Source organism: Plecotus auritus, assembly GCF_963455305.1.
Source record: "Plecotus auritus genome assembly, chromosome: 6".
Lineage (NCBI taxonomy): Eukaryota > Metazoa > Chordata > Mammalia > Chiroptera > Vespertilionidae > Plecotus > Plecotus auritus.
This window is the reverse complement of record NC_137773.1, coordinates 168,660,745-168,684,997: the sequence shown is the minus strand read 5'-3', so window position 1 is coordinate 168,684,997 and position 24,253 is coordinate 168,660,745. Positions and strand designations below refer to the sequence as shown.

General features: G+C 49.9%; 1 protein-coding gene across 1 annotated transcript in view; it reads right to left on the bottom strand.

Moving 5' to 3' along the window:
• Positions 1-6,601: 6,601 nt before the first annotated feature.
• The window catches only part of FYCO1 (FYVE and coiled-coil domain autophagy adaptor 1), a 65,787-nt gene continuing 48,135 nt past the window's right edge, over positions 6,602-24,253 (bottom strand). Inside the window, exons 16-18 of the mRNA XM_080674156.1 lie at positions 17,190-17,400; positions 11,206-11,315; positions 6,602-9,958 (exon numbers count right to left, since the gene is read on the bottom strand). Of these exons, the coding sequence (XP_080530282.1) occupies positions 9,883-9,958; positions 11,206-11,315; positions 17,190-17,400 (397 nt within the window). The 3' untranslated portion in view covers positions 6,602-9,882. The remainder of the gene's footprint in view (positions 9,959-11,205; positions 11,316-17,189; positions 17,401-24,253) is intronic.

Here is a 24,253-nt window from a genome sequence, read left to right as displayed (position 1 = left end):
TATGTTAGTTTTAGGTAAACTAGAAATAGTTTCTAATGTACATTTTAAAATATCTATTACTGGTCATTTTCTTCACTCTGTCCCCATATTTTAAATATGTACAATTACAGAGAAAAGAGCCATAGGAAGCGTGTGATGAGGAAGAGACTGGGATAAGGAAAAAGAATCTCCAAAAGATCGGACACCATGTTGGCTGACCCGTTTCTCTCTCCTCTGGTCAAACTTACTTCCCAGGTTCCCCAGTTAGTCTGGGGGAACTGCCAACGCCAAGGACTGTTAGAGCAGCTTTGCCTAACCCGGCAGCTTTGCCAGGTGTCTAGAGGAAGCATCTGATTCTCCGTGTGCTGGGACTTACTGTGGTTTCAAGGCCAGGCCATCCCTTCCAAAGGGGACACAGAAGACCGGACCCTGCCACATCCCCCTTCATCTCCTGCCCGCTTCTAAACGCGGGTTAGTGGGAAAGTACGCAGAAAACAGGCAGCAACAAGGGAGCACAGGGGGTCCTACAAAGACCTCGCTAACCCATCCCGTGTGGGGCAGTTGATGGCGAATAAGCATTGGCCTCTGACAGCACATTAACAAGGGCCCCAGTCCCACAAGCTCTGCTCACAGTCAAGGGGAGGGTGACTTCTCCAAGGTTAGTCTATGGGCAGAGCCATTGGGATGGCCACCATTCCCGGGGGACCCAGATGTCGTTTGAGGAACTTGGAAGAAGAAGGAGTAAGCATGGGCCAAACCTAAATAACAGTGTGCAGGTGGGCGAGAAGAACACAACTTTTCCGTTCTGGGTCCTCTCGATACTGTGGTTCTGGTGTGACATGTCATAGGCCCTGTGGAGCTGAGGAGGGGGGATGGAGGGTGAGGGAGGGTGAGCCAGGATTGAGGTCACTGAATATCCTCTCAATCTAGAGTCTACACTGTGATGGTGACTCGGTAGGAGTCTAGAGGTAAATAAGCCATTGTCCAGTGTAGGCTGGTTGGCAAAACAGTGCCAGGAGGCCCACCTTCCCCTCTGATTTTGAAGAAAGAGATGTGGGAACAGCACAAAGACTACGAACCCTGTGTGGCGCCCTAACACACGTCATCACGCCCAGTTCCAAGGGCTTCCTTTAGGATCCCACTGTCACTATGGACTGTCCGGTCCTAACAGCTACACTGTAGGATGGAAGACATGCTGTGACTGTGTTATGTTTTAAGATTCGTTGTTGGCAAATTGCCTTAGTTTTTAAGTGATTGCATAAATAGGACCATTTTACATTCAAATTAAACTAGGTTTCAGGAACAGACTCATCTTAAGATAAAAAGTTGGAAGAGTCCACACGGGAAAATCCAGGAGGAGGTTGTGATCATCCAACATTTCCAGAAAACATGGGGGTGCTTTTTGAAATAAAGGAGGATTTTACTAGAACTATATGCATCAGAAAAATGAAGAAAGTGAATAAAATATGTTTCCATGACCAAAAATGGATTTTCAATCACAAATTTAAAAAAAAAACCAACTAATTTTAAGCTGACACATCACAACATGTATATTTAAGTGGGAGTCATTGTTTTGAAGTAGTCAGTTTGAAATCTGGTCTTTTGAAATTGTCATGCAGGCCTACAGAATACTCATGCATTCATTCAGCAAACATTCATATATGTACCATGAACCTTTCTACTCACTGAGGTTATAGTGGGAATACAAGATCCTTACATCCCAGCAATAGGGAGAGGCCCAGTGCCACGTGGACTCAGATTTGAGAGGATGCTATGGAAGGCTGTCAGGTGAGAGCCCTTGGCTGAGAATCACGAGGCTGGACTTTGTATGGCTGACCAACTGGCTTGCAGACAGTTCCCGGGACATGCAACTCACATGGCAGCCTCCTTGGGTGAGCCCTTGGACAAGCAGCTTTGTGTGTGTTTCTGTTCTGGTGTATGTGCCTTGTATGTAGTAGACACAGTATGTTGAACTAATAAATTGGTTAAAATTTAAAATTAGTCATTTGTCCCATTTGTACTGCAGGTATCAGAAATCAGCTGCCAGGAAACTTTGGAAAAGTAAAGATGGACAACCTGGAGCAATGGCACATTGTGTCCTTTGGGTAGTAATGCAGCGAGTGGAGCGGGTGGTCCAGGGAGGGCTGGCTAGAGTGGGCTGGACCCAGTGCTCCCCACAGCCTGGTGAGTGGCTCAGACTGCCGTCGGCCCACTCCTGAGAAAGGTGTGTGTGTATGATCTCTTGCATTGGCCCACGGTGGCTGTTTCAAACAGTCCTGCGGGAAGAAGCAAGCAGCCCCGTGAGCGCCTGCCATTCTGACCTGGTCACTCCTCCCTGGAGGCCTTTGCCATGGCAGGATGGTGCTTGCACATGGTCTTTCCATGATGGGCTTACGTACCCAGCGACGGCGGCCATGGAGGATGAGACCTTTGGACACTTCCGGTAACTTTCTGATTCAATAAATGAAAAGCTGCCACATGTATTCTGTGTTTGCAATCTTTGAGTGGGTGTGCTTGCTTTTCCAAATCTGACTTGGCCTCAGACGTTGGAGCTTAGCATGGAAAGTAGGTCAGAGTCTGGGCAAAGGCGTCTTCTGCCCCAACCTGGCCTTGAAATTCCTGGTTTATGGAGGACTTTTAAAAAATCATCTCATCGTCCATGCTCCAGTGAAATGAGAATGGTTTAGAGAAAACCACGCCCACAGCCATCTTAGCGTGAGCACCGGGAACAGCATCTTCTTTAAATAGCTCAGATGTTCCCTGGGCCCTGGTGCCCTCATGTGCACCAGCTGGCTGACTATGGCAAGAGCCTATTAAGTTAGAAACGCCGCTATTGCCATCCGTGAACGGTGCGGCCCTGAGCTGATCTTCCTCTTGACTTCTTTTTCATGAAGACCAATGGACCTTCTTTTTTTTTGGTCTCATGCACCTTTGGCAATCCGACAAGACCTATAGCCCCCTGCTCAGTGTTTTAAAATGAATCAAATCTATAGGGTTACAAAGGAAACCAATTCTATTGATATATAATTCTCCAAATATTAAAACGATTCGTGAGCTAGTAATACATGTGCCTCTCTGTTGGTGCATTAAATAAAATCTACAGCAGGTCTAAGGACAGCCTTTGTTTCTGGGTGGAGATGAGCACCTATGATATTTTGAGAGTCTGCAACAGCTGTCACATGACATGAAAATATCTGTCATTTCCACTGGTGACGAAGTCACAGGTCTTGCTAATTCATACTAGTGTGGCAGGTTATCTACATTTCTAACTGTGGGGAGGCCCACATTTTAGTTAGAAGTTAGGGGAGAGATGCCATTTCCCCCCAACCCAAGTTCAGAGCTTCTGAAATCAGTGTATGAACCAGCTTGGGAGCCATGTTTATTGTTTATTTTTTCTGGGGGGGGGGGGGACGGGGAGCCCTTGTTTAACTTGATCTCCACCAACCCATACCCATTGGTACCAACTCACATTTCTTCCTCTATTCTTAAATTTTGGACATGAAGGGAACTCTTTTGGATTTGGGGGAAGGGATTTTTTTCCATTTACAATCTATCTGCCAGTTAGCAACATGCCCGTTGAATATAAATACAAGCCATAAAAAAATGTGGGTGTAAAAAGATTTTACCTGTGGAATATTCTCATACGAGGGGATTTGTTTAGAAATGCCTTCCTCTCCAAGAATGCAATTTCCATCACTGCATCTGGCTCGGCCAACACATTGAGGGAGAAGTCCCGGTTCCAAGATTTAAGGGTCGCTGTTGGAGTTAAATTAAGAGGTAGATCCATTAGCTCATCTGACCCCCTTTCCTCAAGCCCTAACCAAAGTGGTGACACAGCGGCCATCCTCAAGGACCTTCTCCATGTGGCTCCCAGATCACCTCTGCCTCAATCACCGGGCAGACTTGTGAATGAGCCAGCTCAGGTGGACCACAGTTGACTGGGTGGTGCCCAAGAATCTGCATTTTAACAGGCCACCAGGGAACCAAAATAAGAAAACTTTCTTCTAAGAAACTCTTGGTACTTGCTTTCCCTTTACTGACACTACACAAACAGCTTGACTCTGGAGCAAAACGGAGCCCTGGGTCAGTCTTGGGCTTTTCCTGATGTCTGAACCCTTGGCCACCCAGGCGGCTCTGGGCCTGATCTGAGATGAGTCCTGGTTCCCCATCCCTCTTCCACCATCAGGGTAAGAGAACACCCAACCGTTGGTGGGCGTCCTTGCTCATGGCCAGGGCTGTCTTTACAAAGGCTTCCGGTTCCATGCATGGACCCCGTCTCCTGTGCCAAGGCCTCTTGGAAGCATGGTGGTGCCTGCACTCCCCAGTGCCTCTCTGTGGATGCACGCAAGGCCCCGAAGGCAGCCGGAGTCAGAGGAAGAAGCGGACGGCCTGTTCCACGTCTGCTGTCACTGCCTTTGGTGTCTGTTTGGTAAACGGCCCAGGTCTCCATCCCACTAACACGCTGCCTCCACTGGACGGGGTAGCTGGCTATGGCCACACCAACGCTACCCTTCCCCACCGCTCTTTTCCTCGATGAGAAAGGCAACTTCTGCTAACCTGCCTGCAGGAAGGCCCTTCCCGCTTTTCCCTCTCCTCACCCCTTCTTTGCTCTCCCATCCTTAGAGCCCCTCCTCCTCCCACCCCCCCCCCCCCCCCGGGAGAAGACAGTGCCGCCCACTGACCTGGCAGACAGCTTTAGGCTCCCAGGAATGGGCACCTTCTTTTGTGGCTTGGTTGGGCTCCTTGGGAGCAGAAAGCTGGGGAGGGCCTCCTGAACCCACCTTTTCTTTGATGAGTCCATGGAGCCACGGGCCCAAAGCCAAACGTGGTCAGGACACGTCTCGTGAGGCCTGTCTCACTTTGCTCCCTTTTTAGCCAAGAAAACCATTCGTCCCAGGCTCCAGCTGGGGCCGCGAACTCGGAGATAACCTCAGTGTGCACGGGCCAGAAGGTGTGAGGAAACCACACAGTTTCGGTCCTCCCACGGGGCTCGGCGGCGGGGAGGGAGGAGACACACATCAGAGGCCGAGGTTGGCCATCGCGCTTTTGCTCGGCTTTACCATCTTCCTCCAGAAGCCCGGGGCGTGGGAAAAGTAAAAGGCTGACCTTTCTTTCAACCCTCACCCACTTTGAACGGCTTTCAGAACAGCTGGGCCTGCCCCCCTGCCTTTTCATGGCTTCAGCTTCAACTGCTCCCTCAAAAAGAGTCCGTTTTCTCAACTGGGGCGACAGGTTTCACTATCTGTTGGGCTTTTCAGATGTGTGTGGGCGGCCCCTCGCGCCAGATTTTTCCCACGCATCTTCAAACCGAGAGGGCTGACCCTGCCGAGTGTCCTTCTGAGTCACCTGGGGATCGCCACATCCCCTAGCACCAAGGGACGCACGTGGCCTGAAGAGGCGTGGTCCCTCCACATGCCACGGAGCTGGTGGCACTGAGCTGGCCAGGAGCCTGGGATCAAGCATGGGCCGTGGAAAGCCTAGAGCAGACTGGTACTTCAGCCGGTGGGAGAGGTGCGATGGGGATTCTGACATGGAGGCCCCCAGATCCCAGCCCCAGACGCAGCACATACATCTGTGTCTCAGCTCTCACTCCAGCCCCCACCCCGCAAAGCCACCACGCCTCTGGAGGGACTGTTCCATCTACAGAGACCCCTTCTCTGTGCTGTTTTGGGTGCTTGGATGAATCAATCTTCCATTACTTCAGGCTGTCGCTGGACAGTATGAGGCTTGGATTGAGGACATAATAAGAGGGAGTACAGGGGGAGGAGCCATTGATTGCTCACCTCACCTGCACCCTCTCCAAACTTCTCGTAGGCCAAGGGAGTTCCAGGAGCTTCTGTCCCTCACCAAGTTGGCCAATGGGATTGCTGGGGGCTTACAGCTGACTAAGGCATCGGGACCGACCAGCGTCCCTAAAGATTCAGTAATTGGATCACTCTGGTAGTGCTCAATGCTGAGAGGGTGAGGGAAAGGAGGAAGGTGAAGATGAACGGAGCCAGGGAGTACACAGATGCAGATACTCTGAAATAGCCGATTAAAGGGAAGGCCACGCGAGAATCTGGGGGGGAGAGTGAGGGTTGCAGGGAAGGGGAATGGGAGGTGTTCTTTGAGCACAGGGAAGGGAATGAGCTCTGGCATCCCGATGTGGCGTGTATGGTGCGGACAGCCCAGCCTGACCTCAACCTGACCAGTCCAGGAGTGACTGGGACACGGCTCTGGGCCTGACCCCGCTAGAGCCGTGTAAGTTGGGAGCCTGCGCCCCTCCCTCTGAGCTGCCCAGCCTTGTACCACAGGTGGACTAATTGTGGTTTTAAGCCATCCATGACCTCCCCACCCCCACTATTCTGGTAAATCCGACATCCGCCCTTTGCTCCCAGTGCTGTACCGGTGGAAGGGCTGGGACACGTTAGCTGAGGGCAGCTTGCCTGGCGGAGTGCAGTGGGCTGGAACTGGGACTGGCCCAGGCAGGTCTGAACACCCGCCCAAATGGACTGGGAAATATCAAGAGATCAGGCTGTGCTGTGACTTCTCAGAACCAATCTCCCAGCAAGGCAGCTTAACTTGACTGGCCTGGGTAACTTCGTGTGCCTTATGTCCCAATGGAATTAAAGATGACACCATTCTCAATGTCATAGTGTTTATTTAAATCCTGAGGTTAAAAGTACACTTCCAAATGGTGCAGCAGGTGCTGTAGAGAAATGTTTGGGGATACAAAAGGTTCTCACCCCCACTGTGCAGGTGGGGTGTTGGCATTTGATGTGCTTCTGGGTAATTCTTTGGCAGGTAAGAAAGAACCAGGTTCCCAGACCCACTATCCCATAAGTCCACAAGGACTGAGGGTTAGTCAATGAAAGTGCAATTCCGCTCAGAAGCCATGCACCTGAGGCCCTGGTGTTGCTCTGCAGCCACCAGGCAAGAGCGTCTGGATAACCAGGTTCTACGGAAGCCTTTTATCAAAATGCCTCCCGATATTTAGATATATTTCATTATTTTTAAAGTGATTAAGAGGGGAAAGGCTTTATTCAGTCTTTCCCATTTCCTTGAAAGAATCACAACGAAATAAGAAAAACTTACCCAAAGTTCCGCTAAAAAGCGCCTTTTGGGAGTTTTGTAAGGTGGACAGCTGACAGCAGTGGCTGTGAAGGGCAACCCTGGGCTCTGAGCACCACAAACGGCTTCTCTGCTAGAATTCTCAACCCCCGTCCACGGATGGGATTCTCACATGGAGTCACCAACGCAGACTTTAAGAAATGACAGTCCTATGAGTGTAGCAGTGGACATCTAACCGGTACCGTAAGCCACAGACTGAGGTTTCATCCCCAGCCGGGGACTTCATGTGAGTGGAATGGCTTCACCACGTTAGGTTGGTAACAAGGGACACGTTTGGAGAAACCATCCCCTTCATGTTTGAGTTACAGTATGAGGCTTCTTTCCACTTCCCAAACCCCGTGGGGTTCTCCTGTTCCAGGTTCCTGCTGGAGAATTTGTCTGCTCCTGGTCCAGTCGGCCTGAGTGCGGTGGGCTCTGTAGAGGCCACACTTCACCCAAACCCGCTTCCTGACAGAGGCCACAGTGAACAAGCCAGCCAGCATCAATATTAGAAAATAAGTGACTTCCTCAGAGAGCTGTTTCTCCTTTTCCATTACCTGGGACCCCAAGGTGTTTCCTCCTTATTGGTTTCTAGTGCCATTTCGTCTACTGGCTGGGCTACCATCTTCGCTAGGTCTTCATTGTCATTTGCATTTTTAAAAAGTACCCCAACCCCAAAGCCTCAGTAAAGCTGGGACCCTGCTTAGAATAACACAGCTCAGGAGGCCAAGGCAGTCTCCAGCTGCAGGGTGCAGAGCAAACTTGAGCTCACACACAAATTAACGACAGGAGTGCATCCAACACAAAAAATATGCTACAGGGGCCGGCCGTGACCTGGGGATCAGACAGTCCTCCCACCAACGAAGGCCTTTTTGCGACTGCAGTCAACGCTCCAGGGGTGCTCACCATGAAGGGTCCCTGCTCCCCAGGAGTGGCTCTGGGTTGAGGGGCCAAGTGGTCTTAAAGCTGCAGCAGGACTGTGCAAATAGAATGTCCCAGGCCTTTCACAGGAACCGTCAGCTACTCACTGGTTCCAGCTGCAGTGGCGGTGGCAGCAGAAGGCCATCAGCGGGGCCCGTCTCCCCGGGATCCTGCGAAAGCTAAGCTCTCACCAGATCCCAGACTTCCCTGCGTTCTCCTTTAACTGTTAGTTTCTTTCACGTGAGCCAGCTACTTCCTATTATGCTTTCCTGGAAGGGGGAGGAGGGATTCAAAGGCAGAACAAGCTCTGAAACCTTCAATCTCGGGCTGTGGCACACCTGAGGACAAGCACATGCTGTGAGGTCTCTGGGCCCTGCCAGGTCCCTGGCCGTAGATGCCAGAGGCTCTGGTGGCTCCAAAGAAAGAGCACAAGGCCCAGCTTTTCTCCTGAAGGTTCAGTTCACCATTCCCCATGCCCCACTTTAACGAACCCAAGTGCCCAAGTCTCCATTTGAATGAGTCTGAGCCCATCGCAGAAGCCATTTCCTCCTACCCCGGCCCCCAGGAGTGCTCTGTGGGGCACAGTGCCCGCGGGGGCCCTGACCCAGCCTCAAGCTCTCGGAACTGGTCAGGCCAGGCTCATGGATGACAGTGCAGCCTGAGGTGCTGTGATGTGACTTGGCCAGCAGGCTGCCTGGGCCCAGTGCTCTCTCCCTCAGCCCCGGTCAGCGTGGGCTGCCTGGTCAGACGCTCTGCTTAGCTGTAAGGACTGAGGCCCTGGCTACAGGTGGCTGGCCCCCCTGAACAGGCACAGAGGCCATCAAAGGTGAGCTGCTGTGGTGGGCGAAGCAAAGGGCCAGAGACCAGGAAAAGGAAACACCTGTCCCAGGGGAGGTGGCTCCTCAGGGAGGTGGCTCCTGGGCATCAGGTTCGGGCTGAGCAGCAGGAAGTGGGCAAGTGGTGCCGGGGAATCTGGCAGGTGGGGAGCAGGGGCCAAACGGTGAACGAAGAGCAGATTCATGAGCTGTGCCTGTTTCCATGTGAGTTACCTAAGACTTAAGAAGGCCCCTGATTTTGAAAGTGGTTCTCATCCTGATGATGATCATTAGTAAACGTATCTGCACACGAGGCAGCTCCTATTTGTATAAACGAAGGCCAACAGCCGAGAAGTGGGACCTGCAGGCCAAGCATGAGCCTGCTTTCTGGTCACACACTGGCGTTAATCGGCGTTTGGTGGGTTCTGATCCCTGAACACAGGATTATTTCCAGTTCTGATCCTTAGGGGAGATCTGAGAGGCCTGGTGATGAAGGGCTTTGCTCGCGGACAGAATTGCCCAGCAGAAGGTCCAGGAAGAAGGGGCAGTTGGAGGCGCCTCTGGAATTGCTGAGTGTGGGAGCAACGCCTAACTTACTGGGGTGGAAAGGAACAGGAAGATGGCTGAGGCTGGCTGAGGTCTCGTGAGGGCCCCTGGCACCCTGACTCTCATGATGACCCTGGGACCCAAGGCCTCACCGGGTCTGGCAAGAGCATCTGGCTCATGGTCTCTCAGGATGCCGGGCCAGGCTGGCAGAGCAGGGCAACTCTTTCCACGGGCAGAAGCAGGTACCACCTCTGGCCTGTGAAACTGCCCAGGAGTGGTGAGCCCTCCGGCAGTGCCCCTTCGGGGGTGAGGCAGCCAGGGAAAGGCTGCGTGAGCCCTCGGGAGCTGAGCTGCGGGCTGAGCGTGAAGCACAGAGCTGAGCGCATGCTGCCGGGACCATGCAGCTGGGAGAGCAGCCAGGGTGTCGCCGAGTCGCACAGTTGATCAGCTTGGAGTGGCTGGGTTGTTTTTGTTTTAGTGTTTTATGTGCAGGTGAGAGAGAAGTGAAACTGCTGAAATCCAGGTGCAGAGGCTACAGGAAATCACTTCCATCGTAGATCACAGGCCGGTCGACCGTCAAGTGATAAAATACTTTTTTGGAGACAAACCTGAGGAAAGGAAACAGAGATGGACATGGAGAGTGTTACCCTGAGAACCGAGAGGCCGAGGCTGCAGGGGCCTGGTGGGCGAGGGTGCCGGTTGGCACAGAGAGCCCTTTGAGGGGATCTCTGCTCAGAGGCCTGGGCCGTACCCCATTCCCTGTCTGTCCAGCTGAGCTCTCTTTCTGCAAAGAATCAGGGGCCCTGGGACATCACCATGGACTTTTGGAGTGCTCTATCCAGTTATTCTGCTAAAAACCCAAGTGGATTGGGACGGGGGCCCAGGTGGGGGGATGTGGCCACTAGCTGGGGCACCACACAGAAGAGACATGGCTGCGTGCTGATCAGGCAGGTCTCCTAAAAGCCAGCCCCAATTAAGGCCTTATGCTGGAGCCAGAGGACATCAAAGGGACAGCTGACCATAACCGTAGCTCCCCCGTCTCATGTCTCTGTGAGCCCTGGCTTATGGTCGATGCTCATCCACTGCTGGTCCTCTCCTACATCCTTCCTTGGCTGCCCTTCAAGCCGTATCTCCCTATACTGCCATCTCCCGCCCCCAGACCCTCCTCTCCTGGACCTGGAAGTGCTGCTTTGGTACAGGGCTTCCCAGAGACGGCACACGATGCCCCTGCTCCCTGACAAGCGGGCCAGGGACTTCGCCTCACAGTTCTAGTCCTGTTTATCCCTAGCTTTAGCCGTCATTCTTTTATTCCTCTCTCTTTCAACAATCTGTCACTTCACCCATCCACCCACCCACCCAGCCACCCATTGAATCCTTCCACTGTATATACTGAGCCTTTCTGTGACCTGGACATTGGGAACCTGGACATCAGAGAGAGGCAGGAGAGCATGCCGGTTGAGTCCAGAGTCTGGAGTTGGCCAGCTGTGTTCAAATCTGGCTCCGTCACTAGCTGTGTGACTTGGGAATGTCACTCGTTTACCTCTGGTCCTCAGTCCCTTGGCAGTAACATTAGGAGAGAGATGGTGCCTACTACCTGGGGACGCTGTGGGGCTGAAGTGAGTCCGTAAGTGTGGAGGGCTGAGAACACACCCGACATGTAGTAAGACTGTAAGTATCAGCTTGTGTGTTTATAAAACTGGTAACACATCGGAACACTGTAGTATAGGGGTCTAAAATCAGAGCTCTTAATAATAAATGAATGATAATTAATTAATCTATTTTTAATGTCCACCTCTGTTCTTGAGACCAGGTGGCAGGTGGCTGGTCCAGAATCTGATGAATGAGGAGCCCCTACCTGGAGAAGGAGTTGTCGAAGATGAGCATGTAGATGCCTGGTGTGCGGACCTTGAGCTGGCCCTGGATGTTCTCCTTGTGGGAATTGCATCGGGTGGTGGGAATGAGGACCTGGGAGGAAAGCAGATAAGGAAAACCATCAGAGGCTGAAAGGGCCCCATGGACCCTCTGGGAAGACCCTTTATTTGGGGGGAGGAAACTGAGACCCAGGGAGACTGAGTGTCCTGTCTGAGGTCAGAGCTGAGCTGGGTTGGGCTGGGATCAGCCCCAGGGGTAGTGGGGTGCCTTCCACACGCCATGGTTTGTTGATAACTTGTAGCAGGGGCAGGCATGAGTTTCATCCAGATCATGAACTGGTCAACACCCCAAAGGAGTAGACCCCAGCCCCCTTTGACCATGGCCAGTCCCAGAATGCCCACCATCTGCAGAAGCAGTCCCTTTCTGGCTTTAGGAAGCTGGGGCTCATTCTAGGTGAAATCCGTCTGTCTGGCTGTTTCCTGTTGGCCCCAGTTTTATACAAAGCAGCAGTTTTCAAGAGACTGGACACTAGGCAATGAAGGACAGGGATCTCTGAGAGAACAAGACGAGCCTTAGCTCACTGCTTTGAGAGGAAAAGGAAACAACCACCAGACAGGACAAACAGAAAACAAATAGGAAGATGTATACGCAAACCGAACCTCATCAATAATCACATTAAATGTAAATAGTCTAAACATCCCATGAAAAGGCAGAGATTATCAGGTTGGATAAAAGCAAGACCCAGCCCCATCATGCCTAAAGAAATGCAGTTTAAATGCAGAGATACAAATAAAAGTACAGGATGTAAAAAGGTGTACCATGCTGCACTGGTCAAAAGAAAGCTGGATTGACTCTATTAATATCAAAGTGAGTATTGTCTCAAAGAATATGACCAGGGATAATTTCATAACAATAAAGATGTCAAATCATCAAGAGGACATAATCCTACACATTTATGCTCCTGATGACAGAGCATCAAAACACACGAAGCAAAAAAAAAGGTAGAATTACAAGGAGAAATAAAATAAATTCACAATTATAGTTGGATAGTTCAATATTTCTCAATAATTGAGGGGATAAGTAGACAGAAACTCAATAAGAAAATAGGCCCTGGCCAGTGTGGCTCAGTGGGTTGGGGCAACGTCCTGAACACTGAAAGGTTGTGGGTTCGATCCCTGGTCGGGGCATGTATGGGAGGCAACCAATCAATGTTTCTCTCTCACAATGATGTCTCTCCTTTCCCCACTCTCTAAAAATCAATAAAAAATGCAAACTTAAAAAAAAGAAAGGAAATAGAAGACTTGAACAACACTATCAACAATTTGATCTAATTGATTATTATAGAACACTCCACCCAACAACAGCAGAATACACATTCTTTCCAAGTGCACGTGGAACATTCACCAGGTATTCTATTAGGCTGTTAAAAAACAACAACTTACATCTAAACCGATTCAAGTTATACAAAGTGTGTTTTCTGACAATGGGATTAAATTAAAAATGAATAGATCTCTGCAAAATCCCCAAATACTTGGAAACTACATCACACACTTCTAAATAACACACGAGTAAAAGAGAAATCAAAAGGGAGATCCCAAAGGCATGGGAGACAGTGCACCGGGTGTGTTCCTGACACCACAGTACATTTGCTCTGGCTGGAAGCTGCTGGTGGTGAGGGAGTAGGACAGGCCCAAGACAAGCCTGGAGGGGACAGAGATACATGAGGACCTACTATGTGTGAGCTCTGTGGCAGCTACTTTTGCACATTATCTCGTTAAGTTTCATTAATGTTCGATAATATTCTAATTCTATTGGGGTCTGAGATCCCTGAGGAGCCAAGTGGTGGGTTTTGTTTCTGTGGTCCATGACCTAAAACTTCTGAGCCTGGCCTGAAACACTCCTGCAAGCACAGGTAGGAAGGAGCTGCTGGACAGAAAGGCTGCCATTTCTACAGGGACACCTGTGCGCCCTGCATCTCCTACCTACACAGTCACAGCCTTGACTACAAAGCAACAACCAAGGGCTCGTTAAGGCAGGTCCTCTGAAGAGGATACGTTTAAAATAAGACTCTTCATTATTCTATCTAATAAAAGAGTAATATGCAAATTGACCATTACTCCAACACACAAGATGGCTGCCCCCATGTGGACACAAGATGGCCAGCAGGGGAGGGCAGTTGGGAGGGACCAGGCCTGCAAGGGAGGGCAGTTGGGGGGGACCAGGCCAGCAGGGGTGGGCAGTTGGGGGTGACCAGGCCTGCAGGAGAGGACAGTTGGGGGTGACCAGGCCGGCAAGGGAGGGCATTTAGGGGCGACCAGGCTGGCAGGGGAGTGGTTAGGGGGTGATCAGGCTGGCAGGCAGAAGCGGTTAGGGGCAATCAGGCAGGTAGGCAGGCAAGCGGTTGGGAGCCAGCAGTCCTGGATTGTGAGAGGGATGTCCGACTGCCCGTTTAGGCCTGATCCTGGTGGGTGCAGGCTGGGCTGAGGGACACACACACACACACACACACACACACACACACACCCGTACACGAATTTCGTGCACAGGACCTCTAGTTTTAAATAAATACATCAAGACGTCTAGCGGAGATTCGTAACGGCTTTGGTGTCAGAGCTCATGCAGTTGAGGTGATGGGATGATAATGGCATAAACCTGAGATAGGGTTCCGCTGTGATGTTTGGGGACACCTCCTGTTGGCCTCCATGCTTGAGTGGCCATGCCCTGATGTAGGTGATGTGTCTATAAAACAGTCCACGTTGGTTTAACTGATCTTTCTATGGGCTCCAGTGGATTGGGGTCCTGGTACAAAGCAAGGGTTCTATGCTAAATGGAAAAAGCCAGTTAAAAAGGCCACATACTGGCTGATTCCATTCACATGAAATGTCCAGTATAGGCAAGTCCATAGTGAGAGTAAGCTGGTGGTTGTTGGGCAGAGGTTAGAGAGGACTGCTAGTGGGTCCATATTTTGGGGGGATGTGATGAAAATGATATGAGTAGTTGCAAAACTCTGTGAATATACTTAAAAAAAAACACACACACACAAAAAAAACCCCCCAATGACTTGTACGTATTAAATGGATGAACGGTATCTCAATAAGTAAGACGTTAGCCTGACTGGCATGGCTAAGTGGTTGAGCATAGACCTATGAACCAGAAGGTCACGGTTCGATTCCCAGTCAGGACACATGCCTGGGTTGCAGGCTCAATCCCCATTTTGTGTGTGTGTGTGGCGGGGGGCGGGGGATGGGGAGGTACAAGAAGCAGGCGATCAATGATTCTCTCTCATCATTGATGTTTCTATCTCTCCTTCTCCATTCCTCTCTGAAATCAATAAAATAAATATTTTTTAAAAAGTAAGAAGTTAAAGGTCCTGTTCCCAGTCCCGGTTCCTCCTGACTCCCTCTGTGGCCCCAGGTGGCCATCGAGCTTCTCTGGACAAGCCTGGGTTCTCTGCCCGGAGTGCAGGCCTATGTCCTCACAAGGGTAGACTCTAGTTCCTGGTGTACTGTTTCTTTAACAAGTGCCTTCCCAAAATCAGTCTCTAAGCTCAGTGTTCAGGCATGGAAGAAGTCACCCTGGAGAAAGTGTGGCAGGGTGGGGAGTGTCTGACTGGTGCCACCAGAGATGGGGCCAGCCTTCTGCTATGCTGCTCCTTCCTGGACACTTCTTCTCTAACCCATGGCCCCATATGCTTCTCCTGGTTTGGCCCAGGGTCTCCTGCCCCAATCGCTGGTCCCCAGGCTGGGTTAGGTGACCACAGTGCCCACTCACTCTGATTATGACACTCACCCCATGAATCATGGCTGCCTATTTACTAGGGGCTCTGATTCTATCGTGAGCTCTTCAAGGGCAGATCCCACAGGCCCTACAGAGCCCAATACAGAGCAGAAGCTCAATAAATGGTTGTGAACAGACTGCAAGCATGAGCACACTTCCTGTGTCTGCACCTTCACAATCATACTGCATCCCGTTGTTTCTCATAAGATCCAGGCTGTCAGGGGGCCACACAGGGGGGTCCCCAGGACCGAAGCTGAGGATGTGTGCTGGACCTTCCCCAGGGTGACGTCTGTTTGGGGACCTCAGGCAGAAATAACAACCTCCACCTACAGCTGGCTGGGGACAATGGGCCTGTGAAGGCAGAGGAGCAACTGAGCACCCAGCTCACTCCCCCAGTAGATGGGCTTCTTCTGCCCCCTGGCGTCCACTGTGGGAAAGGCAGTGGTGGTCAGAACCCTGGGAAGGCACCTGGAAACCAGACAGGAGGACAGCTCCTCCAGGCCCCCAAGATCGTGATTCCTGGTACGAACCACACAGGTGTGGCAGGGGAGTGACTGGGAAGGGGAGAGACCCAGGGCTCAGCCATGTGTGAGCAGGTGGAATGGCAAAGGCCTGGACACCTGGTTTAGTCACCTCCTCCCTCCCGGCCACAAACACCCACAGTGTTAATCCTGGTGGTCGCAGTGCTAGGCGCTTGGTGGGCCTGGGGACTGGGAGGGTGAACAGCAAAGGTGCTGGTATAAGCTCTTGGCTGTGCGGCAGGGTCAGCGCGGAGCTGGTAAGTGCATCGGTATCACTGCTGCTCAGCCAACCACACAGGCAAGTCACTATGCACCTCAGCTTCCTTATCTGCAAACCGGACGAAGTCCTACCCATAGAGTGAGACACCACCCTCCCGGTGCCCAGCTGGCAGGTGACCCTGTGTCCACTCTCAGATCACATGCTCCAGGACCTCCGGGCTGGGGGATCGCCACCTCTCAGGAAGGAAGTGCCCAAAGCTAGGTAGGTGGCATGGTTGTCAGCCCCCAAAATGACGAGAGGGCAGAGCAGTGTTCAGATAAGAATGAACGAGACTGCCTTCAGCTCGGGGGCCTTCCCATCCCTACCCTGAGCCCCCCAGGGCACCCCAAGTTGCTCTTCTCTATCCTGATTCTTGCAATTTTGGAAAATGGAGATTTGGACAAGCAAATTAAGGCCTGGGATCCACCCCTAACCCCCGTCCAGCGTGGCTGACTGTCCTCACCATTCCCTCCACTCAGTGATTCGAATGGAACTGGGGTTTTTACCCAAACCAACTCTCATCCATTGTCCCTGCAGAGGTACGGGCATAGATTCTGACCCTCTTCCTCACCCCACATTCAATCAGCCACCATGGGTCCTATTCACCTGCTTGTGTCCCAAATTCCACCACAGCCTCTGCACTCTTGACTTCCTCCCCTTGATCCAGGCCAGTGGCCCTCAACCTGGCCGCTCACTGCAATCACCTAGGGATATTTGTGTCCCTGCCACACGCGGATCTCATTTAGTGGTCTGGGGAGTGGCCTTGACAGTGGGTCTAAAGAGGCTCCCCAGGTGTTTCTAACGTGAGGGCCAGGTTGAGAACTGTGGTCCAGGCCACCGTCAATATTGCAAGCTTAGGATGTCTTAGGAGTGTATGAACTGGTATCTGGCATGAAGATTTCAAGCCCAACCAACCCAAGTGACACAGTGGCTATGTTTTTGTGGTGAGATGTTGAACACCCAAAGCTAATGACCAGAAGCAGGGATCTCAGAAGATGGTCATCTCTCACAGTGATACTTCTTGGTTTGCATGACTGTTAAAAAAATAATCCTTACGTTGAACCATCCGTCTACATTCCTCAAAGTCTCAACTACCGATCTATCTGAAGGTCAGACTGAAGCTGTCTGACAAAGGAGTGACCTTCAGACATTTGAAGACTGCCCTCCTGAGCTTCCAGGTCTCTCCTTTCCCAAGCTGGACAAGCCCAGGTGCTGTGCCTGCTCTGTGATGCAGCCCACAGGGCTCTCCCACCCTGGTTTCTCTCGGTGTCCCTCTCACAGCTGGGACCCAGAACTTTTCAAGAAAGGCCTGCCCAGCAGAAGGCAGAACGGCTACGGCCCTGCTGTAGGGAGGGCCTGGCCAGGCGTCCTGATGTGAGCTCTGGCCCGCTGGAAGGGAGCTGGCCTTACCTTGCACTGATCCAGAGGTGTGTCCTCTGCCTCCCTGAAGACGACGCTGAAGGAGATACTTTTGGGGTCGGAGGAGAAGACCCAGCTGATGGTGAGACCTGCCTCGGCCACAGTGATGGAGATGAGGCTGTAGGTACTGGACCTCACAAACAGCTCCCTGTTACCTTCCCCAAAGCTGGCAATCTCATCCACTGTGAAGGGCAATTTTACCCTAAAAAAACAAATGCAGAGAGGGACCTGATCAACCTGGGCAAACTGATTTAATGGTAATAAACTCCTTCAGCATTTTGTGTTCTGGGAAGCTATTTATTTCTCCTTCAATTTTAAATGATAGCCTTGCTGGGTAATATAGTCTTGGTTGTAGATCCTGGCTTTTTATCACTTTGACTATTTCATACCAATTCCTTCTGGCTTGAAATGTTTCTGTTGAGAAATCAACTGACAATCTTATGGGAGCTTCCTTGTAGGTAACTGATTTTCTCTTGCAGCTTTTAATATTCTTTGTCTCTAACCTTTGCCATTTTAATTATGATGTGTCTTGGTGTGGGCCTCTTCAGATTCATCTTGTTTGGGACTCTCTACACTTCCTGGACTTGTGTTTCTTTTACCTTCTCCAGATTAGGAAAGTTTTCACTTATTATTTTTTCAAATAGGCTTCTCAAACCCTTGCTCTTTCACTTCTCCTTTAGGTACCTTTAAGATGCAGATGTTGTTATATTTCATGTTGTACCAAAGTTTCCTTAAAGTATCCTCATTAAAAAAAAAAAAAAAGTCTTTTTTTTTTCTGCACTAATTGGATATTTTCTGCTACCTTGTTTTCCAAATTGCTGATTCAAACCTCCACTTCATCTAACCTACTGTTTATTTCTTATACTATATTCATTTCACATTTTTGTATTGATCATTTCTGACTGGTCCTTTTTCATGCTGTTGAAGTTCTCACTAAGTTACTTGAGCATCTTTTTAAAAAAAACAAATTCACATTTTATTTATGTCGAAATAAACTGTACAAAATTGACTTTCTTCACCAAAAATAACAGCAATATTTTCTGTATTATTCCTAGATAAACGACAAAACACATTTTTGTAGGTTTTGCTTATAAATCAAGACGAGGCAGTAGATACAGTCATGGAAAAAGACAGAATAAAACAGACCAATCTGTTGTCAGTATCCATGACCTCTGATCCTGTCTTGACCATGAAACAGAAGGGTTCGACATATACTTGCTAAAAAGCTTATGAAGATATAGGCTCAACAAAGGAATGTAAACAGCAACACCCAGATGTGGAACAATGGCAGGTTCTTCCTTCAATGTTTAACAGTAACTTGTTCCTTTAAGATCATCAAATAAAGACAAAATCTACCCTGAAACCCTTGTTTGGCAAGCTTCCGTTTCTTTCACTATCTGGTAATTCCCTTAACTGTCCATTACAGATTTCTAATAGTATACTTAAAACTCCTGCTATTCAAAGGTTAGTCATGAGCTTCACTGTAAAGTTTTATGAAACATATACCTCCCACACCTCCTCAAAATTTATTTCTTCGAAGAACTGATTACTCAACACCGGACAACTGGATCCACAGTGATAATAAATGTTATGTCTAAAATGACTTTAGCAGAGATCACGCAGAAGTGCAACGTGGCACTTTCAACGCCACCCTCTGGAAGAACAGTTAGTTCTCCAAGCACGAGAGTTCAAACAGGGGCCATTTAAATCGTCAGATTACCAATGGCTAATGTACTCAAGATATCCAGTGATTAAGTGGCCTACATATACCCTATAGCTTTTCTATGTTTTCAAATTTCTTACATTTTTTTTCAGTATCAAATATAAGAGAAAACCTATTTCAATAGTCTCTCAGGTATTTCAATAGTTTCGGAATTATCTGTAGGAAGCTCTGACTTAGTTGTATAGAATTTGATATATGTGTCCAAACATTAAATCCAAATCATGTTTTATATCAAAGTTTATGTTAAGCAAAGCTAAGTTACTGGACCTTTGGTCTGTCAAAGTGTTCCTCAGGTACGCTTTGAGACGCTTTCGCCCATTTTCATAGCGTTCATTCTCAACCTTGATCACAAGAAGAATACATAGGACCTTTAGCAATGCATAAACATTAGGGAAAAACTTGATGTCTGGCAGGTGGAGGGCTTCATACATGGTGGGTGGACGCTATCTTCTCCTCTGTGTTTCCACTTGATTCTCCCACAATGCAGCTCAGCGGAGTGTATCAGGACTGGGTAAGTCGCGTCTGTACACATCAGCATGGTGCTCCTCCGATGTATTGAATTTGAGCTGTCCCATGACAGAGGGGATCAGAGATCAGCATTTAAGAGCTTTGAGGTGCTGTTCTGAGACTATATCTTTCAGTTCCTGGATAATGTGTTCCACTGTTGGAACACGTAGAGCTTCTTTCTAGTAACCCTCAGAGGTCAGCTGAGATTCCGGGTTCCCTTGCTGAGCTCTGCGGAATTTCCCGGGGAGCTTCATCTGAATATCAGGTTTGGTTGCCAAGTTGGTGGCTTCCTCAAACCAAAATTCATGATAAACTTCAATATTTTCCATCACTTCATTCAGCGAATGCAGCACCCCAGTCAAGCTACTGGCTGCAAAAAAGACATCAGAAGTCTGCCCCTGGAGATTTTTTCCCAAAGGCTCTTGTAAAAGATAGAACATTTTTAAGAACGACAATGGTAACAACGAAATCAAAATCTGTTACTGCACTACAGAGTACAAATGCTCAGCCTGCTATACAGTTATTCCATCAATATTTGTACCATGATTTATACCACCTAAATGTAAAACAAGTGCTTGTAGGAGGTGCCTGAAATTTCAAAAGCATCATGCTTGCCTGTCCACTGAGAATGGCAAATTTCCTTCAGTTCTTTTTTTTTTTTTTAAATATATTTTATTGATATTTCACAGAGAGGAAGGGAGAGGGATAGAGAGCTAGAAACATCGATGAGAGAGAAACATCGATCAGCTGCCTCCTGCACACCTCCCACTGGGGATGTGCCCGCAACCAAGGTACATGCCCTTGACCGGAATCAAACCCGGGACCTTTCAGTCCGCAGGCCGACGCTCTATCCACTGAGCCAAACCGGTTTCGGCTTTCCTTCAGTTCTTTACTCCTTTCTTCGTTGTTCTGAAAGAGGACAGGAATTACATTGTCAAGCTCTAGAAGCAGTTGTGGTGACCGATGGGAAAAAGAACAAACTTCCTTAATTGTTCCTAATGCAACAGACACTCCCATAACAGGCACCGGTTTTGCCAACCACATATTTAAGGCACAGGAAGAGCAGAGTGTGTAGACAGCTTGGGGATATTTCTCCAAAAGTCTAGAAGCAACAACTTTCATTTTGGAAGAAAATCCACTGGACACAATGTAAGCCTGGCCACGACAATATTCCATGTTGAATACCCACTTCTCGGTTATCACAGTGTGAAATTTCATAGCCAAAATTTCAGTATCAGCTTCATAAGGCAGGAAACCCACAAATTCCTCTCTCAGGATATGAGCTTCGTCAACAAACCTCACTAACACGGGCAGGTGCTCTTCCCCTGCTATGTCCACTATGTCGTCAGTGATAATCGAAAAGTAGAGAGAGTGCTCACTTCCCTGAGCATTTCTCCCCGAATGCAGCTCTCACAAATCTCTAGCACCTGCTTCTGCTGTGCTTTTGAAGAGAACAGTGTGTTGACTGCTGTTGTCTCAAAGCACTTTCTCAGAACCTCTTTCCTAGAATGTATCCGGCACTCCAACAGTGCCTGAAAGTGATCAGGAGTAAAGAGACCTTCTGGGATTTCATCAGCTTCATGTCCATCTAGAGGTATGTTTTCCCGTAAGAATCAAAATTTCAAATGAAGATTTTAAGTATTCTTTGTTTCCCTTCTCTTCAAGGGTTAAAGGTATTGTTGGTATAAGGACTAGTTCCACAGACCATAGTAGTCTCAAAGTGTTTGGCACATAATCGATAATGTTTATTTAGTTGATCAGGTGTTTTATCTTCTAATTCTGCTCTCCTATAATTTTCCACCCACTTCTGGCATCTGGCCGGGTCTCTTGGGAACCTGAAGGACAAATCCGACCGCGTGCTCTTCGGCGTGCAGTTGGGGGCTGTGCAGAAGTTCGGCATCGTTGCCTGCCACAGGCCGGCCCAGCACTCCCCTCTGCCTCCTCAGGGCAGCTGGGGAGGGGAGGCTGGCCGGTTGGCTGGGCAAGACAGATGCCTCTTGAGCATCTTTATAACCACTGTTTTGTACTCTAGATCTGGTAGATCGTTTGCTTCGATTTCATTTGTCTTTTTTTTTTTCTGGATATTTCTCCTGTTCTTTCATTTGGGGCATGTTTCTTTGTCTCCCCATTTTGGCTACCTCTTAGTGTTCCTCTCTGAGTATTAGGTAGATCTGCTATGTCTCCCAGTCTTCATAGGGTGGTCTTACGTAGTAGGCGTGACCCAGTGGCACCGTCTCTTTGACCACTGGACTGGGTGCTCCAGGAATGCCCCTTGTGTGGGTTATATGAGCCCTCCTATTGTAACCGAGTCTTAATTCCGATTTGCCTGTTCATGTGTGGGGCTGACCCTCAGGCTGGCTAACTGTGAGGATTGACCCCGACCAGTGTAAGAGCTGCTGTGCAGGAGCTGACCACACACACGAAGCAGAATTCACCTCAGCAGGGTCTGGTGCCCCTTGTGAAGGTAACTGGATCCTGCTCTGGAGTTGTTTGACGCTTGCCACTAGTTGGTTCTGGTGGCTCTTGGGAGGGACTCTGGTGCAGGTCAATGTCAGATGCTGCCTGTGACTGGCCCTAGGCAACCTGTTTGGAGTTTTAAAACAACCCACAGTTTGTGGCTGCCTCTGCAGGGCCTGGGCGTGTTGGGCCAAGTTGTGCACCAAGGCTGGCATTCAGTAGCACTGGGCCTGGGGGTAGGTTAGTAAAAGGTACAAGGCACTCTGAGATTTGCCTCTGCCTTCTGGCTGCCTGTTAGGCTCAGTCACTAAGAGAGCTTCCAGCAGCACTCAGGTTGATGTAGGTTCGTAGTGAGTCACCAGGGAGGGGTGAGTGGTGTTTATCATTGACACAGGCTCAAACTCGGGTTCAGTGCTGGGTCTGAGGCCACTCACTAAAGTCCCGGGGTAACTAAGGCTAGCCGCCAGCTGCTGGTGCCTGCAGACCTTCGTGGTGGGGCGGAGTTTCAGGGAGTCGTCAGGGGGAGGCAGCAGAGTTTATCAGGCACAAACAGACTAAGACTTGGCTGTGTGAAGGGCTCTGTACTGGTTGGGCGTGTGAGGGAAAAAACTGACACTGTTTAAGTGCCACATAACCCTGTCTGTCCCAGATTCTGCCTCTCCTGTGAGAGGGAGGCAATGGTCAGTCTTGGGGGAAAGTTAGGGGTGTGGCCCCCACCCCAGAGCCACACAGCTCAGTCACTAACACTCACTGAACCTGCCTGGACCTCTACACTCAGGGCCCAAGCAGCTGGCTCCTCTGCAGGACGTGATCTTTGCTGCGTAGGACCACAGGGAGTCTGGAGGGTGGGACTCTTGCATTTCCCCCAGGCTGATGCTGGAAGGAGAAGAGTGCTCCACCCAAGAAAGATAGCATCTACAATATAAGAGAGAAACAGGGCAAGGACCCTGGTGGCCATTCCTTCAGCTCTCTCCCTGGAGCCACAACCCCCCCCACGTCTCTCCTTGCAGAACTCGTCTCTCCGCTCACCCTCCTTTGGAGCCCAGGGTGAGTATCTGCCAACGAGATTTTGTGTGCTGGACCTTAAAGAGGACACCTTAGCCGAAACCGGTTTGGCTCAGTGGATAGAGCGTCGGCCTGCGGACTGAAAGGTCCCGGGTTCGATTCCGGTCAAGGGCATGTACCTTGGTTGCGGGCACATCCCCAGTAGGGGGTGTGCAGGAAGCAGCTGATTGATGTTTCTCTTTCATCGATGTTTCTAGCTCTCTATCCCTCTCCCTTCCTCTCTGTGAAATATCAATAAAATATATTTAAAAAAAAAAGAGGACACCTTAGTTTCCAGCAGGAAACCAAGGAGGACAGAATCCCCTGATTTTCACAGTCAGATGCTATGTGGTACCTCTTTCCCGGCTCTGGTACTCTGGGCTGGGGAGCCTGGTGTAGGGTTGAGACCGCTCGCTCCTCGGGGGAACCTTGGCAGCTGAGATAGCCTTCTGAAATTTCAGTTGCACCCATTGGGGTGGGCCAGCCCTTCTGGAGTCTCTGCCCTTCCTACCAGTGTCAACGTGGCTTCTTCTGTAAATCCCGAGCTTTAAGATTTCTGTTCAGCTAGTCTTCAATTGATTATTCAGGTGAGGTGTGCTATGTTTCAGCTGTAATGCCAGTCTGGTCCTGGGAGGAGGTGAGTGCAATTTCCACCTACTCCACTGCCATCTTGGATCCCCTCCCCTGATTCTCTAATGCAGGGCTGGTAGGATGGCCTTGGGGAAAAAGGATTCTTGGGGCTGTGCCCCTGGCTCTCTCACGAGGTAGGTAAGAGCATCTTCCAGAAGTTTGAAGGGTCTAGTGACAGGGAGTGCCTCTGCTTGCAGGCCCTCTGCAGGACCCAGCTGTGATGTGAAGAATGAGATGTGGAGCCAGAGGGGCCTGAATTCTGGTGCCTGCCTCACTTCTTACTGCTGCCGGCTGACTCTCTTAAGCCTCAGTCTCCTCCTATGCAAACAGAGACAGCCACCTGCCTCTTGCCTGGTGTGGAGATGACAATAAGAAGAAATAGGGAAATCTCCTTGATGCTACCTGTCTTAACTGGGGGGCACCCTGTCCTGCACCAAGCAACTCCAGAGGCAGCATGTAGCTCAGGGCTACAACCAGGGAGTGTGGTGGGCTTGGGCCAGTCTCATCTCCTCTACTCTGCCTTCCCTGGAGGAAATATGTTGCCTCTGGGGTGGAAACTAAAGCTCAGAGAGGTTGGGAAACTTGCCCAAGACTGAGCAGCAAGTGTTGGTGCTGAGAGTTCTGTCTGCCTCCAAAGCTGTGGGGATGGATGGAAACACTCCCCAAAGCTACGCTAATGAGAAGACTAATCCAT